Source organism: Camellia sinensis, chromosome 5 (genome assembly GCF_055761805.1).
Source record: "Camellia sinensis isolate YWXY chromosome 5, ASM5576180v1, whole genome shotgun sequence".
Taxonomy (NCBI): Eukaryota; Viridiplantae; Streptophyta; class Magnoliopsida; order Ericales; family Theaceae; genus Camellia; species Camellia sinensis.
The window spans coordinates 181,695,385-181,713,809 of record NC_138965.1 but is presented as its reverse complement, the minus strand read 5'-3'; the positions used below and the strand labels follow the sequence as shown (position 1 = coordinate 181,713,809).

At 30.9% G+C, this 18,425-nt stretch overlaps 1 protein-coding gene across 5 annotated transcripts; it reads right to left on the bottom strand.

Moving 5' to 3' along the window:
• Positions 1-14,692: 14,692 nt before the first annotated feature.
• Positions 14,693-17,823, bottom strand: LOC114272849 (zinc finger protein VAR3, chloroplastic). Of its 5 annotated transcripts, XM_028214549.2 has the most exons (7): positions 17,128-17,664; positions 16,639-16,782; positions 16,440-16,557; positions 15,998-16,341; positions 15,771-15,902; positions 15,596-15,694; positions 14,693-15,484 (listed from the first exon to the last, which is right to left on the bottom strand). In XM_028214549.2, exons 2-7 carry the CDS (start codon positions 16,662-16,664, stop codon positions 15,316-15,318), a joined length of 888 nt encoding a protein of 295 aa, XP_028070350.1. In that variant the 5' UTR covers positions 16,665-16,782; positions 17,128-17,664; the 3' UTR covers positions 14,693-15,315. The 5 variants fall into 5 exon arrangements, with proteins under 5 accessions (XP_028070350.1, XP_082726740.1, XP_028070349.1 ...); XM_082870614.1 differs by lacking the exon at positions 16,639-16,782 and having other exon boundaries at positions 14,693-15,498; positions 17,128-17,823; XM_028214548.2 differs by lacking the exon at positions 16,639-16,782 and having other exon boundaries at positions 17,128-17,823.
• Positions 17,824-18,425: the final 602 nt, after the last annotated feature.

Sequence of the window (18,425 nt, the reverse complement as noted above, 5' to 3'; positions counted from 1 at the left end):
AAACTTACTTTTCAAAAATATTTCATGCATTTGCCTTGAATATGAAGAGTTTCTAATTTCTTTTCCCTCAAATTCCGTCTCTCATAAGGAGAGACATGAAATTTTATGAATAAGCATAATTTAACAAAATAATCAAAAAAGAAGTCATTAGTAAGATGTGATGGAAGATGCAATTGGAGAGCCAATTAAAATTCATGAGTACAATATTATGTTGATTTTCAAAATTTGTGCGGCATTGTGAATCCATGAAGTAAAAGAGGTCAATGTATATAACTATTGATTAATGTCTTTGGATTCTTGAAACCTTTCTCATTCCATTGTTTAATTATTCACCAAGATGACATGACGGATTTGCTTCCTTTCTACTCATCTTTTTTTTGTTTCTCCTCTATTAATAAACAAACATACCTAAACATGCATAAAAAGAGCCTTATTATTTAAGACCAAAAATTAGATCCAAATTTCAAGCTTATTGATATATGTGGCAATCAGTTATAATATTAAAAGTAACACTCTCTCTTATATATTCTCTAATCATCAACCAATTATATCGCATTCACATCATTGAGTCTAAAAAATGAGTTCAAAAAGTGAGATTGTATATCATTTTTCTTATAAAAAAAATCAAACATCAACCCAAAGAAAAAAAAATTAGGAAAGTAATATACAAGTCTATTTTTTAGACCCACTTTACGGACCCAGTGATGTGTTGGTTGATAATTAGAAAATATTTAATTGTCAATCAATCACTTTCTTAACACATCACTGAATCCAAAATGTGAGTAATTTTTAGGTCTGAATAACCATACTCAAAAAAAAAAAAAAAAAAAAAAAACTAATAGCACAAAATATGAGTCAAACTTTCTAAATAGATCATTTTCATGATCTTTTAAAAACATTCAATGTCTAAGAACCTAAACAAATAAATAAGAAGACAAATCATATATGTAATCTTTGTGATAGTGGAATTTCGCTCAGTCACGCAAAATGAGATGCAGCCTGCAGGTACTGTCGAAATGTTCGTCAACAAATTATATGCAAATTGCTTCAACTTTATACCTTCATTTCATTTATATAACTCCTACAATTATAAATCATAAAGAAAGAAACCAATCTAACTTAAGAATGAAATAACGCTGTTATATTGGCACTCATCAAAAAAAATATTGGCACTCATCATATATTACTGGTGAGTGCCAATGTGAAGAGTAGAGAGAGAGAGTTTTTATTAAAAGTACATAATAGAGATGGACATTGCTATATATATAGTAAAAGGTAGATATTAATTCACCCCCCCAAAAAAAAGTAGATATTAAATCAAATTTAAATTTGAAAATTGAAGATAAAATTAAAATCAACCGTGCTGGGACCCCAGTGGGGGTGACCCCCAGCTCCACATGGCCCCCTGTGAGAGCAAGATTTAAATAAAAAAAAAATAAAAAAAATAAATTTGAACCAATCAAAAAACAGTGGGGGTGGTGGGGTCACTCCCATTGGGGTCTCAAGTATTATTGAATTAAAATAAACATCTTACAAAAAAAAGTAAAAGTGAGGTGGGAGTTAATATATATATATATATATATATATATATATATATATATTGTGTTCATTTGAGGTCCTTTCCTTTAACAATAAACTTTGTAGTTAGTTCAAAATTAATGTATAATTTTTATTTTATAGAACTATATACATACAGCCTAAGATAATAAAATAGAATAATTTTAATTTGTAAAAACGTTTGTATTTAAAATTAAAAAAATTCTCTCCCTGCGTAGCACGGGTTGATTGTTAGTTTTTTTTATAATAAATAAATAAATAAAAAGTGAAAAAGTAAAAAAATTATAAAAAAAAAAAAAGAAAAAAAGAAAGAAAGATAAGATATAGAATAGGACGTCTTTTATTTTAAAATTTTCAGAAGTGGTTACAAGAAATGTGAATAAAAAATTTTAAAATTGATAGGAGCCAATTGTTATTTTTATAATAATAATTAATAGTAGGAGTGGGCGCGGGTCGGTTGCGGCCACGGAACCTTCAGTTCATCCGTCCGTCAAATTGGCGGATTGGAGAAAATCAAGCCGCATCCGTCTACCAATTCAGCGGATGTGGATTGAGCGGATTAGCAGTTTGGCGGATGGATGCGAATCGGTTTAGCGGTTTAAAATTTTATAAATTTTCAACATAATTCAACTTGTGCACTTCCTCAAAAAAAGAAGAATAAAGTATTACAGTCAATGACGTAAAAAAATATTACAATCACTGCATGCCTCATCCAAAAGAAGAAATTTTAAAATTTTAGAATATCACAATTACTGCATGCCCCATCCACATATTACAATTACAGCATGTTTCATCCACATAAAATATTACAATCTGTGGTTCTTAAAATATAAAAACAATTCAAACAACCAAAATCATGAACAGAGCAGTAGTAAAGATTGTATGCCTCTATATTGTTACATTTATATCTTTTTTTAAAAACAAAAACCAACCAGCATATATCATATTTTCTATTTATTACTTTTAGAGATAGATTTAAAAACCAAAAAATATAAATAAATAATACGTTTATTTTTTTCAATTCAAAAAAGATATTCAAGTTGAAAACTTTTTTTCAACAGAATACTTAAACTCTTTTTTAATTGAAAACACAAACAGAATATTTAAATAAACTAAAAACACAAAGTCTTATAAATTACTAGAGGCGCTCGTGGTTTGGCGGTTCGATTGCGACCAAAGAAATCTCAAATCCGCCATCCATTCGCCAGATTGGCGGATTCGAGAAAATCAATCCACAACCGTCCGCTCGTCATCACGTATCTGTCCAAAATGCAGCGGATCGGTTCGGTGCGGTCGGTTTTGACGGATCGGTATATCCGCTGCTCACCCATAATCAATAGTTAACCAATGGATATGAGTCGCGTATTTTTTTAAGGAAAATTTTATAATGCACACTTCATTTTGAGATGTGTATCATATGCCCTAATTATAATGTATGACTGATTGTGATGAGATTATTATTTCGATTATAATGTAAAATATCTTTGATTATATCTTATACGGTATTTGATTGAAAATGATTTAATGATGACATTTATGATAATCAACACTAAAAATGTTATAACCTACATATAATACACACCTTTTTCTGGAGATTATTTTAGAATGACCTTTTTTCAAGGTACAGATGTTGGAACAATCTTCGGTGTAAATAAAATAAATTGAAACAAAGTCAAACAAAATAAAATAAAACTTACAGAATTTATTTTGTTGAACCAAATAAAAATTAAAAGACCAAGTCAAGTGTGTGACACTCTGTCCTTAAGACAGATTCGCCCCGCTACGGTGCTTACGGTTGAATGGCGTCTATCTCCCAAGATACAATGGTCTTCACAAACTTGTAGTAGCACTCCACACAAATTTGTACGGCGAAATAGAACTTTGTGTTCTTATACTCTCTTTATTTTATCTCAAAAACTAATATGAAGAAATAATGCAAATAGGAAAATCTGGACAGCAAGAGAAAGGATTTGCAGACTAATTTTCGAATCCTAAGATTGCTAGAAATGGTCTTAATTTATAGGCAAAAAATCTGACCCGAATAGGTGCTAATTTGAAGTGAACATGTGGGAATTCAAACTGGATAGATTCTGTTTGAAATTCAAACAGATCTGTTTGTAACTATTGTACAGTTTCGGACAGATTTGAATGTATAACTAACAGAGACAGTTACTAATTCGAATCTGTAACTGTTATGAAATTGAATCTGTCTAACAGATTGAGTCCAAAAAATTAATACAAGAACCGACCCAACCCACAACCCACACCCGGGCACGGCTCGGCTCGGCCGGACGGACAGCGGCGGCGGCGCGCGCGCGCGTGTAGTGGTTTGGCCAAGGTTCACTTTGTCCATAACTCCTCCCTTCTACAAACTTGGGGTACCCCTTGGGGCCCAACCCAAGTGTTGTAGGCTAGAGCTTATATACACAAATAAACTCTCTTAAAGTTTCAATGTGGAACAACCCTTTCCAAAGAAACCCACATTTACTTCCTTAAATTTCCTATTTCATGAACCCGAAAACGACGTCATGTTCCCATTCACTCATAAATGGTTTTGACAAACCATCTTCACCGTGTGACTTGTCACGAGGCAAGGAATACTTCACCTTTTCGAACTCGTCCCAAAAGACGTTCGGGGCCCACTCAATTTTGGACTCAAAGTTGGCCCAAAATTTGCCTATATAAACCAATTTTCCAACAGTCCCCTACATGAATGGATTTTGACGGAGAGAAAATGCAACAATATGATCTAATTACAAAGAGTACAGAAATTGAAAATGTTCTGCAAGGGATAGGTAGCTTTTGGCTTTGAACCTTCCCTTATGAGACACTATCGGATTTACTAGCTAACCAGTGAATATGATGTCTTGAACTGTTCAGCCGTTTGTGTAAACAAAGACAATAGTTCTCACTATTATGTTCATTTTGGCCCTGAACAACTTGGTCTTTCCTAAGTGCTCTAGAGAATTGTAGCCCTTCACAAATCTCATAGAACCGGCCCAGTTCACACTCATATAGGTGATTCTTATGAAAAGTATCCTGCCATACTCCACTAGGTTTACCTAGATATAAGAATCATTAAAAGTATTACTTAACCTAAAACGCTGCAGACTTCACTATTTCATTATAGAAATGGGTAGGAGTTAGACTCCCAATGATCCTTCTGAGTCATACACAACTCAGTTGTCCCTTTGAACCTAGATCTTGGGATCTCCAGTCAACTAGGTTGGGTTGCCGTTGTGGTAACTCTTATTTAATAGGCTTTAGTCGCATTCCCCTCGATGAATTCTCAACTAGCTCTCTTGCTAACCCTTTGGTTAGTGGATCTGCTATGTTGTCTTTAGACTTCACATATTCAATGGAAATAATTCCATTAGAGAGTAGTTGTTTCACGGTGTTATGTCGACGACGAATGTGTCATGACTTACCGTTATACATATGACTATGTGCTATACCAATTACTGATTGACTATCACAATGTATGCATATAGCAGGCACCGGTTTTGGCTACATTGGAATATCTTCACGGAAGTGGCGAAGCCATTCTGCTTCTTCCCTAGCTTTGTCTAAAGTAATGAATTCTGATTCCATAGTAGACCTAGCAATACAAGTCTGTTTGGAAGATTTCCAAGATACAGCCGCCCCACCAAGAGTAAAGACATACCCACTGGTGGACTTCAAGTCCCTAGTATTTGATATCCAATTTGCATCACAGTATCCTTCAAGTACTGCTGGATATCTAGTATAATTCAGCCCAATGTTACGAGTGAATCGGAGATATCTTAGAACCCTTATAATTGCTTTCCAGTGTTCTACTCCCGGATTACTCGTATATCTACTTAATTTACTTACTGCATAAGCTATATCTGGGCGAGTGCAGTTCATCAAGTACACTAAGCTTCCAATAATTTGGGCATACTCTAATTGAGAAATACTTTCCTGTATATTCTTAGATAGAAACAAATTAACATCTACAGATGTTCTGGCAAGATGATCATCATCTTTGCTAAATTTGTCAAGTATTTTCTCAATATGATGAGATTGTGACAAAGCATAACCTTCTGGTGTTTTGGTAATTTTCATACCAAGAATTACATCAGCAATGCCCATGTCCTTCATGTCAAAATGTTTATTCAACATTTTCTTGGTAGTTTTAATCATATCATTATTATTACCTATGATGAGCATATCATCTACATAAAGACATACAATGACATAACCTTTGTCGGTGTTTTTAATATAAACACATTTGTCACACTCATTAATTTTGAATCCATTTGACATCATTGCCTTGTCAAATTTATCATGCTATTGCTTTGGCGCTTGTTTTAAACTATATAATGATTTAACCAATTTACACACTTTCTTTTCTTTTCTTGGAACTGAAAAAACCTTCTGGTTATTCCATGTAAATTTCTTTATCTAATTCACCATTTAAGAAAGCGGTTTTCACATCCATTTGATGAATTTCTAGATTGTATAGAGATGCAAGCCGGTGAGTATGTGTCAAAGTAATCAAGATCTTTTTTTTGTCTAAAACATTTGACCACAAGTCTTGCCTTGTATTTGTCAATTGATCCATCCGCTTTCAATTTTCTTTTAAAAATCCATTTGTACCCAAGAGGTTTACAACTTAGTGGCAAATCCACCAATTTCCAAGTATGATTTTGCAAGATGGATTCAACTTCACTATTGATAGCTTCCTTCCATAGAGAAGCTTTAGGACTGGACATAGCCTCTTTAAAAGTTAAAGGCTCATTTTCTAACAAAAATGTTAGAAAATCTGGACCAAAAGATTTTGAGGTTCTAGCACGTTTACTACGCCTAGGTTCATCTTCCTCATTTTGGTCTAACTCTTGCTCTTGTTCTTGATCATATTCTTGATCCTGACTAGTAATAGTATCATGAGATCTTTTATTGTTTCTAGTCTCTTGTCCAGTCTTATTTGGAAATACATATTCAAAGAAAGATGCATTCCGAAATTCAATAATAGTATTTACATGCATTTCAGAATGCTCTGATTTATGAATCAAAAACTGATATGCACTATTATTCTTAGCATAATCAATGAAAATGCAATCAATGGTCTTAGGACCTATCTTAATCTTTTTAGGACTAAGAATAGTCACTTTAGCCAAATACCTCCACACTTTTAAGTATTTATAGGATGGTACTCTACCATGCCACAATTCATAAGGTGTTTGATTCACTTTCTTTCGGGATATTTTATTGAAAATATAATTAGCAGAAAGTATTGCCTCCCCTCACAAGTTCTGAGGTAATCCAGAACTTATTAACATGGCTTTCATCATTTCTTTTAAAGTCCTATTTTTCCTTTCAGCAATTCCATTTTGCTGAGGTGAGCAAGGAGCGGTGGTTTGATGAATTATTCCATATTCTTTACAAAATTCACCAAAAGGTGATTCATATTCACCACATCTATCACTTCTAAGTTTCTTGATTTTCTTACCAAGTTGATTTTCAACTTCATTCTTATATTGAATGAAAGTTTCCAAAGCTTCATCCTTGATTCGAATTAAATAAATATAACTATATCTAGTATAGTCATCTATAAAAGTGATAAAATATTTTTTCCCACCTCTGGTTTGAATTGATTTAAAATCACAAATATCACTATGAATTAATTCAAGTGGTTTCGTATTTCTTTCAATTGAATGAAAATGAGTTTTAAATAATTTTGCCTCAACACAAATTTCACATTTATGATTTGAATCAATGTCAAATTTAGGTAAACATTCCATATTAATTAATCTACATAAAGATCTATAATTAACATGTCCTAGTCTACCATGCCATAAATTTGAAGACTCAAGTAAGTAAGAAGAAGATGTATTATTATTAATAACTGAGAGTACAACAGTCATTACATTTAAGTTGAAAAAGCCATCAGACATGTAACATTTTCCTACACACATCTCATTCTTAGTAAGTACAAATTTATCACTCTCAAATACTAGCCTAAACCCATTCTTACTCAACAAAGATCTAGAAACAAGATTCTTGCGAATGTCCGGTGCACATTGTTGAGAGTGAGTTTCTTTCCAGATGTCATCTTGAGAACAATCTTCCATTGTCCTTCAACTTTGGAAGTTGAGGAGTTGCCCATAAAAAGTTGTTCACCATTGTCTACTGTAGAATAGGATGTGAACATCTTTTTGTCGACACAGATATGGCGAGTAGCATCAGTATCCACCCACCATTCTTTAGGATTTTCAACAAGATTTGCCTCGGAACAACTACAGAAAGATTGATGTCATCTACACCATTGGAAATCTTGTCCACTTCGGTCATATAGGATTGAGCAGGCTTCTTACTTGTTCTTCTTTTGCTTTTACCTTTGCTACTGAAATCTTTGGCCCGATGTCCCTCTTTGTCAAAGATGTAACATTTGCCATTAAACTCGTACTTTTTATTTTCCTCCCCTTTAGAGCCTTGAAATGAACTTTCTCCAGAAGGCTTTCGTTTCTTGGTTTTTGAAGCATGTTCCACCACATTTGTCTTAGACTTCATAGGATGCTTATCAGCCTAATTTTTAGAATTGCGGTTGTCCTCCTCAATCCTCAAATGCACAGTTTATTCTTCCATAGACATTTCTTTGCGCTTGTGTTTGAGGTAGTTCTTGAATTTCTTCCAGCCTTGTGGTAATTTTTCAATTAAGGCTGCGACTTGGAAGGATTCACTGAGAGACGTGCCTTCTGCGTAAATGTCATGCAGAATGAGTTGGAAATCTTGAACTTGGCTGATCACAGATTTTGAATCAACCATTACAAAATTCAGGAATCTGCCAACCACAAATTTCTTTGAGCCGGCATCTTCCGTTTTGTATTTTTTCTCCAAAGACTCCCAAAGTTCCTTTGTTGTCTTGATAGAACTGTAGACATTGTATAATGTGTTGTCAAGTCCGTTCAAGATGTAGTTCCGGCTAAGGAAATCAGCATGTTTCCAGGCATCAACTGCAGCAACCACTTGCCGGTTGGTTTCATCCTCTTTCAAAATAGGAGTATCCTCACGGAGGAAACGAGCCAAGTTCAGAGTTGTAAGATAGAATAACATTTTCTGTTGCCATCTTTTAAAATCAGTTCCTGAGAACTTCTCTGGCTTTTCACCATGATTTACCGGTACTGTCACAACAGGAGAGGGAGTTGGCGTCATTGCAGCCGCCACAGTAGTACTTGTTTGAACATTTGTTTCAGTAGTCATTGATTCTAATTTATAAAACAAAATTATAATTAGAATTTATACTACACAGAAAATTAACCCAAATTTACATAATTAAATTCTGTAAAAATAAAAGAAACAAGAATATAACTTTTATTTTCCAATTAATTTGGAAATAAAATAAAATTTTATTTAACCAAATTAACTCCACACAGAAAATTAAATATCTGTAACACTTCAATAATTAAAATACTGAAACAGAATTTTAATTAATGAAAACTCAGAAAATAATTTCTAAAAACTAAAATTAATTTCTGAAAAAATTCCACAAATATATATTCTGAATTGTTAATGACACCAGTATATTATTACTAGTTGTCAAAGAAAATAGACAGTATATTACTACTATCCGTCAAATAGCATATAACCACTATTTGTTTTTCCAACCAGAATATAAATTTGTAAATCCACAGGAAATAATTCTTGTAGAAGAAGAAAGAGAAAGGGAAACAAACGAAAAATTCTGTAAACAGAATAATTCGAATCTGTCTTAAGATTGTTGGAACAATCTTCTGTGTAAATAAAATAAATTGAAACAAAGCCAAACAAAATAAAATAAAACTTACAGAATTTATTTTGTTGAACCAAATAAAAATTAAAAGACCAAGTCGAGTGTGTGACACTCTGTCCTTAAGACAGATTCGCCCCGCTACGGTGCTTACGGTTGAGTGGCGTCTATCTCCCAGGATACAATGATCTTCACAAACTTGTAGTAGCACTCCACACAAATTTGTACGGCGAATTAGAACCTTTTGTTCTTATACTCTCTTTATTTTATCTCTAAAACTAATATGAAGAAATAATGCAAATAAGAAAATCTGGACAACAAGAGAAAGGATTTGCAAACTGATTTTCGGATCCTAAGACTGCTGGAAATGGTCTTAATTTATAGGCAAAAAATCTGACCCGAATAGGTACTAATTTGAAGTGAACAGGTGGGAATTCAAACTGGACAGATTCTGTTTGAAATTCAAACAGATCTGTTTGTAACTGTTGTATAGTTTCGAACAAATTTGAATGTATAACTAACAAAGACAGTTACTAATTCGAATCTGTAACTGTTATGAAATTGAATCTGTCCAACAGATTGAAAACTAGTTTGAATTTCGGATTAGAAATGTAGAATTCAAATTTTGAATTAATTTCTCGCAATAATTTTTTGAAAAAATTCAAATCAATTTTGTCCAAAAAATTAATACAAGAACCGACCCGACCCACAACTTACACCTGTGCCCGGCACAGCTGGACGGCGGCGGCGCGCGTGTAGTGGTTTGGCCAAGGTTCACTTTGTTCATAACTCCTCTGTTCTACAAACTTGGGGTGCTCCTTGGGGCCCAACCCAAGTTTTGTAGGCTAGAGCTTATATATACAAATAAACTCTCTTAAAGTTTCAATGTGGGACAAACCTTTCCAAAGAAACCCATATTTACTTCCTTAAATTTCCTATTCTACGAACCCGAAAACGACGTCATGTTCCCATTCACTCATAAATAGTTTTGACAAACCGTTTTCACCGTGTGACTTGCCTCGCGGCAAGGAACACTTCACCTTTTCGGACCCGCCCTAAAAGACATTCGGGGCCCACTCAATTTTGGGCTCAAAGTTGGCCCGAAATATGCCTATATAAACCAATTTTCCAACAACAGATTATATGCATAATTCAAGTTAATTTCAAATTTTAAATGTATGACTCAATCTATATCTAGGTGTATCTATCTATCTATCTATACTATATATATAATCAAATATAATTGTATTGGTAAAAATTTTCAAATATTCATTCCTAAATTCTCATTATTTTAAAGTTCTCTCTTTCTTACGTGGCAACCCTCTTTAATTGTCTTTCATGTTTTCTATTTTCCTCAATTTTCTTTTTGTTTGATTAATTAAAATGAAAATTAATTTCATGATTTATGGATAAAGATTTGAATTTCAAAATTCCTCCATATAGATAAACATATAAAAATTGACAAATAATTTATGAAAATTAATTTCATAGTCTACAGATAAAGATAAAAATTAAATAATTAATTTCATAGTTGTATTGACAAAAGTCTCCAAATATTCATTCTTAAATTCTCATAATTTTAAAGTTCTCTCTTTCCTACGTGACAACCCTCTTTGATTGTCTTTTATATTTGCAGCCTCTTTAATTGTCTTTCATGTTTTCCATTTTCTTCCATTTTCTTTTTGTTTGATTAATTAAAATGAAAATTAATTTCATGGTTTATAGATAAAAATTTGAATTTCAAAATTCCTCCATATAGATAAATATATAAAAATTGACAAATAATTTATGAAAATTAATTTCATGGACTACAGATAAAGATAAAAATTAAATAATTAATTTTAAAAAATAAATTTCATAACTTATAAATAATTTAAAATTTCTTCCCATAAATGAACTTATACAAATTGATAAATAACTTATAAAAATTAATTTCATGACGTACAGATAAAGATAAAGGTTAAAAAATTGATTTTAAAAAAATGAAATTACCCCATTTTTTTGCCTTTCATTTTGTATTTTAATTAATTTCATTATAGATAAACATATAAAATTTCATAAATAATTTATGAAAAATTATTTCATGACCTATAGATAAAGATAAAAATTAAAAAAATTATTTAAAAAAATTGATTTCATGACTTATTAATAAATAATAAATAATTCATAAAAATTAATGTCGTGGTCTATAGATAAAGATAAAGATTAAATAATTTATTTATAAAAAATTAAAACAATAAAATTTAAGTAAAGATATGATTTGTTAATCTGTATCTATCAAAAACATATCTATCTAAATCTTTATTTTGATTTACTTATATATTTTCTCCTTCTATCATATATTATCCTTTTTTTATTTTGAATTTTTTATCTTATGAAATGTCCTCATCTATAACTTTCATCTCCTATTAAATTCTTAACATTCTCTTCATAATTTTTATTATTCGTTATTATCTACCAAGTGATAAAGATATAAAATAAAATAAAATAAATAGTTGGCTCTGAAGGAGAAGAATATTAATAATGAAATAATGAAGGTTGCATGGGAGGAGGCAGCATAAAAATCTCACAAAATTAATTTTCGTCACTATATTTATCCAATTTAATAATTTGATGTTATTTGTCTTAGTTGTTAAAACTAATTTGTATTAGATCATTGCTATGTATTTTTTCTTTTTATAAGACTGTCATTTGTTATAATATTTCTTAAATCTCATATCTAAATTCTCTTTTTTTTTTTTTTTAATAATAAAGTTTAGAACCAATTTCTTATCAAATTTGTTTTCTCGGTACTTATTTTATTGAAAGATCAAGACGAGTAAAACTTTAATATGATATATGAAATTAATAAACATAATACAAAAATGGTAGGAAAGTACTACATATTTGTCGATATCTCTCTGTTATTATTTGTTGATTTGCTAGATTATATTATCAATTTAGACTCCATATGATTTAATTCAATGTCCATAACTTTAGTTTCATTCGATCATTTTTTTGTTGAGTAACATATATATATATTTTTTTGATATATAATGATTAAAGCTATCATATATTATATTTCTTAAAGAACAATTCAAATAATTTGTCATCATTTTTTTAATAAATAAAATGGATTAAAATTATTTTCTTGTATAATTTTTATAATCTTACGAAATTCTTATCTTGATTTAAGCTTTTTAAATGTTGTAGGAACTATGCAAGTATTATTCAAGTTATAGAGAAAACGATCGTGGAGAAGGATTTATATGCATGTGTCATTGATAGAGGAAATTAAAGATAGATAATTACTAACAAGATCAATTAATGATTTATTTGATAAGCTTTTTTAATGAGTAGGGTAACAAACTTAAATTTTTCTTTTTTAAAAAAAAAAACTACTTAGAAATTATAATTAAAAATTAATATTTATTCATAATTTGGTTCCACTATAATAATATAAACCATTAATTTACAAGTCTAAGTAAATTTATGATAATTTTTCTGAGTTTATAGAATTTCTCTCTTTTAATACTTTGTTTTTGTTTTTTGTTTTTTTTAACCGGATCAATTAATGATTTATTTTAGAAGTGTTTTTTTATGAGTAGGGTAACAAACTTAGATTAATTTTTTTTTAAAACTACTTAAAAATTATAATTAAAAATTAAGATTTATTCATAATTTGGTTCCACAATAGTAATATAAACAATTGATTTAAAAGTCTACGTAAATTTATGATAACTTTTTTGAGTTTATAAAATTTCTCTTTTTTAATACTTTGTTTTTGTTTCTTATTTTTTGTTTTCTTCATGATACTATAGTTTGATATAAGTTATTTATGTTATCAAGTGATTGTGATACTATTATCCCTAATAATCTTTATAATTAACAATTTTTTATACATATCAAATTTTATTGTGAAATTTTGTAGATTAATTATGGTTAACATCTACCAGGATGACCTAATATCATGACTTGCTGCTATTAAAAATAATTTAAAATTAGAATAATTTATTTATTACGCAAAATGTATATAGGCTTGGAAGTTGGTTGGCTTTTTGGCTTTTTGATTTTTTTGGCTATTTTAGCCTGGGCTAAAAAACTTGGTTTGGGAATGACTTTTTGGCTTTTTTGATTTTTTTGTAAGAGAAGAGTGCAATGATTATGGATTGGATGTGATGTTTTGTTTGTTGTGACTAAAATAGCCTATTTTGTCTTTTGTGGCTAAAATAACCAAAAAAACCCATAAATCAACTTGCCAAACGGAGACATAGTCTATTTTTTCAGTGCATAACACAGATTACCACTAGTATATATTATATACAAAAGTGAGATTTTCAGAGTTGGAGTTCTCATAGTTTCAAAATCTCAACCGAAAATTCTTGAATTTTTACATTTTAAATAGATTGAAAAATGTCACACTCAGTTTCTATTCTATTAGATCATATTTCATTTATTCAAAGATAAAAATAAATAAATAAATAGATAGACAAACAAACAACTAGATAAGTGCTTTCAAAAATAAAATAAAATAATGTCTTAATTTGCATCTACAAAAATGTGATGTTGAAAATTTTAATTTAAAATTTTTGTGATATCTTTAACACTTCATCTCTATCCGAAAAGTTAAATTTAAATTTAAACACTAGCATGTAAAATACATTATCTTTAAATTAAATTTCCATATTAATTTGAACATCCATAAACAAAATCCAACATCAATTAAAACCTGAGAAACAAATCACAGCAATACTGGTTTGTTTTTTTTACCCCTTCCCAGTCATAATGATAAAAATTCTTCAAAATATCATTGTGTTTAGTTTCAATTTTTAAAAATTGAATTTTTTATTTTTTATTATTTTTATTTTTAGTGAATATTTTTTAAATTTTAAGCAATTTTTTTATTTTTTTTAGATGCACCTTACTTACAAATATCTAAAAAGTAATTTGTAAAAAAAATATTTTAAAAAATCAACAAATACACAAGAATACAAAAATGTACTGGATTTTTATATTTTTGACATTTAGCAAATTTTTTAAAGATTTTTTTTACAAATATTATATTTTTTGAGCGCATTAAGTTAGACGTAACTAAAGATTAAAAATAAATAAAAATTTGCTTAAGATATTAAAAAAATTCAATGAAAACAAAAACATACGAAAAACAAAAAAAACTTATAATTTTCTAAAAAGTAAATCTTGAAAAGTGAAACCAAATTTATCTCTCTTAACTCCAACAGTTTATTTATTTTTTCCTCTCCTAACCTAGGGAGGAAAGATTATAATATACATAGAGCTTTACAGGTTAGTATGGACATTCAGCCCACACTGGATGAACAATTTCATGTATAATAAATGTGAAATATGTGTGATAATACTCATTTGTCAAGTGCACAAGAAACAACATGATTGAAACAATTTGAAGGGTCTTACTAACAAAAACTAATATTGACAAATTACAAGTAGTAGCATGCCGTAAATGTTTGTGCAGCTTTGTTGGATGATTTTTACAAATAGAAATTAGTAACGATTACATTGTCTCTATATTTTGTATGGCGGCTGACATGGGTATGGAGAAGCAAAGAAAAGAAAAACACATCCCGTCATAGGATTTCAATTTACCATTTCTTTTCTTGGCTACCAAGAAAAACAAGCAGGACACAAGGGACAAAATGACAAGTGGGGGACAAAATGACAAGTTGAGAACAAAAAGATATGGACAAAAAAAAAGAAAAAGAAATGATAAGTTGAACCTTTTAGAGGCTCTTGGATAAGTTGAACCATTTCTCAATCACTTTACCCTCATAATCAATCTATCTTCCATAATAGATCCAGGTTGTATTTATCTCTGACTCCAAACCATTCGGTCACCTCTTCATCATCATCAATAGATCCATAATATTTTCAGGGTTTGGGTATTCCAAGAGAAATTTCTCTGGCCTGCACCGGGAAAATCTGTAAATCATGGACCAAATTAGGCTAGTTTTGAGTCATCACAGTAATTGTTTTCATCATCCAAGAACTTCCACATATTAACTCCTCTTGTCTCTCCTTGGCCTCTCATGCCCATCAAAAGGCTGTGGATGATGATAACCCCAATGTTGAGGTTGAGCATAAGTGCCTCCAGAATATGACACTCTTGGCCGTCTATGATCACATTTTATGCATACTATGTTTCTTCTGAAATTGATGTAGTTGCACCTGCACAATAACATCTAATTGTAACATGCTAAATTTAGTAAATATAAGACATACCATTTTCAATAACATTGATCTTAGATGTCCCAATAAATTTGAAAGTAGAGAACTCACGAGTCACATTCCCACTCCCCATGATTGAGTTGCCGCTTTGGTGGTTTGTCATTGCACTGAAAACATCTTGTATTCTTTGAAAAGTTCAAGAATTTGCATCTGTTAAAGATTTGAGCAATAATGAGTAAAAGAAAATGCAAGGAACAAAAAGTTAATGATCTGAACAATGATTTACTTGTAACATATCCAGTCTCCCTTCTTTAATGCAAGATGATTTTGATCCTCTCCTAGTTTTCTGAGTCTTTCTGGGAATAGTCCATCACAATGCAAGCACTTGGTCTTTTGGGCAAAATTGTTAAACTTGCACCTAAAAAGTAAAGAATAAAACAAAATCTATAACATTGATTAACTGTCATATATAACAAAATAATATTCCAAACAAAATTGATATGACGGACTTACTTGGAGCATATCCAATCGCCTTGCTTCATTGAGACACTGATATGACCTTGTACTTGGTGAACTGAACTTTCTTGCATAGATGGGTCCCATTTGGTAATGGTGGCAGTTGGGGGATCAGAATTCAGTTCCTTCATGCTATGATCTACCATTACCTTCAGCAACCTTCTCACTGATTCCTTAACAAAGTTATTTAGACACGGCTTGTTCTCAACCACATGGGTAACGGGATCAAGTCCATATGTTAATAAGATGCGCATCACATCCACAGTCCGCCCATCTTCACCATCACGTGCCATTACATATGCCCTATCGCACTTTCCCCTCAAAATGCAGGAGCTGCAAACCTATTGAAAGTCAATTTTGTTATCGATTTGATGAAAGCCTAGTCTCTTGGCAAGATGATCTTTAATGCATAAAGATGAGTTAAAAATTCAGCACATACATTTCCTTCATCAATACCCATATGTGCCCTTAGACGCTTCCCTGAGTTGATAACTTTCCTATCTATCACTAGACATCCAGATCCTACAATTAGCTGGATATCTTTCCTTGAAAAGTACCTGGAAGTAAGGCATACTATGAATGGAATATTTCATTCCGAAGAGAAATTTCATTTATGCAAGGTATAAGGGAAATCTTACGAGTCCTTCGCTGATTTCTTGAACATTAACCCAAAACTGAAATTAACAGTCCTTTGCTGTGATCAATAAGCGATGGTTCTTTTTCTTTTTTACATTTGAATCCAATATGAGATGACTTAAAGTTCAGCAAAAAGGCACTCATAACTGCCAAAACACATGAATGGAGAGGTTCTAATAGAACTGAATACAAGAAATGGTTGCTCACAATCACAAACCAAATATACCATATGACAAGTATTGGCATTACTTGAATATAAACAATTCTACGGTTAACCCCACATATAGTCAAATCTCTCACTCAGTTCCAACATCAAACAGGTTATATGCACAATCAAAAACACCAAATTATATACAAACAACTAAGCTCCCAAACAAAATTCAAATCAATATCCACTTTTCTTGTTCAATCCAACAGCTCAAAATTAGTATAATCTCATACAGCTACCACATATAAAGCAAACGAACATCATCAAATTATTCAGTCATTACCTCATAAGATCAAACCTGTCGCGAGCAAAATTAAGACAAGCAGTCCGAATTCGATTTGCATCCTTCACATCCAATTCACCTTTCAGGTAGGGATTCCCAATTCCTTCAAAGTAGCCATTTTTACACAATTGTTCCATCAATTCCACCCATTCAGGCCATGGATGCGAAATTTGAATCTTACATTTCTTCATCGAATTGCTCTGATCAAACTGTTGGACATTCACTCTTGCAAATTCATCTCTTTGCTCTAAGGGCTTTGTCGAAGGAATCTCCTCAGCATCATTCAATACAAAACCTTGCTTCGAATCAAGAAGTAGGGTTCCGAGAAGATGAGAAATGGGTATGAGAAAATTAGGATTTTTGAATTTGATTTGGGGGGTTTGAAAGAGATGTCCATGACTTGTTCGGAATAGCCTTAACATTTGAAAACTATTTGGCGGGAAAACAACCTTTGCTCAAATTTGGCTGTGAAGCTCAACGGTTTAATTGGTTTGTGAAATTGCGGGAGGGAGGGAGTTCCTCCAACAAAGTGTTGTTATGTGTCTCATGGCTCTTGACATGTGTCCTTTTAATTCAGCTCACTAACAATCAGTTTCCTATAAAATAACAAGTGTAGATATCCACAGGAGATCCCATTTAGCCTTGGTTTAGCTAATTTAGTTGAGCTAAAAAAGCATAAAAGATAAAATAAAAATTAATAATACAAAATGTCACATTTAAATCATAATCATTTTATTTTATTTTTTTATAAAAATTAAAAAGGTCAAAAAAAAATCAAACTAAACGAACTTTTTAATCTCAAGCTAAAAAGTCCTAACTCTAAAAAGTTAACTAAAATAGCCAATGTCAAACAACGACTTCAGCATCCCTCTCACCATATGTTAGAGCATCTTTAATGGTTGGATAGGTAAACATTAGTTATTGTTATAATTTAGCAATAAATAGTGTTGAAATATTTAATTTTAACAATTTTGCTTCAATGATACAATGTAAAAGTTTTAAGTTTTTCACACAAAATGTCAAATCAAAATACTATATGTGAATCCCTAAAAGAAAGAGAGAGAGACAAAAATTTTAGTTATAAGTAAAACTTGTGCTATATTTAATACAATGTTGACTTATAGGTAATATATAGCAAGTCATATGTCTTATCATTAGAGTGAAAATTTACAATTTTAAGACAAAATATAACAATAACAAGAGTTCAAATATATATATATATATAGCATACCATTAGAAATGCTCTTACATAGCATGTCAACACGTGATGAGCTTCTTTTCGATATAGGGGTCTTTTA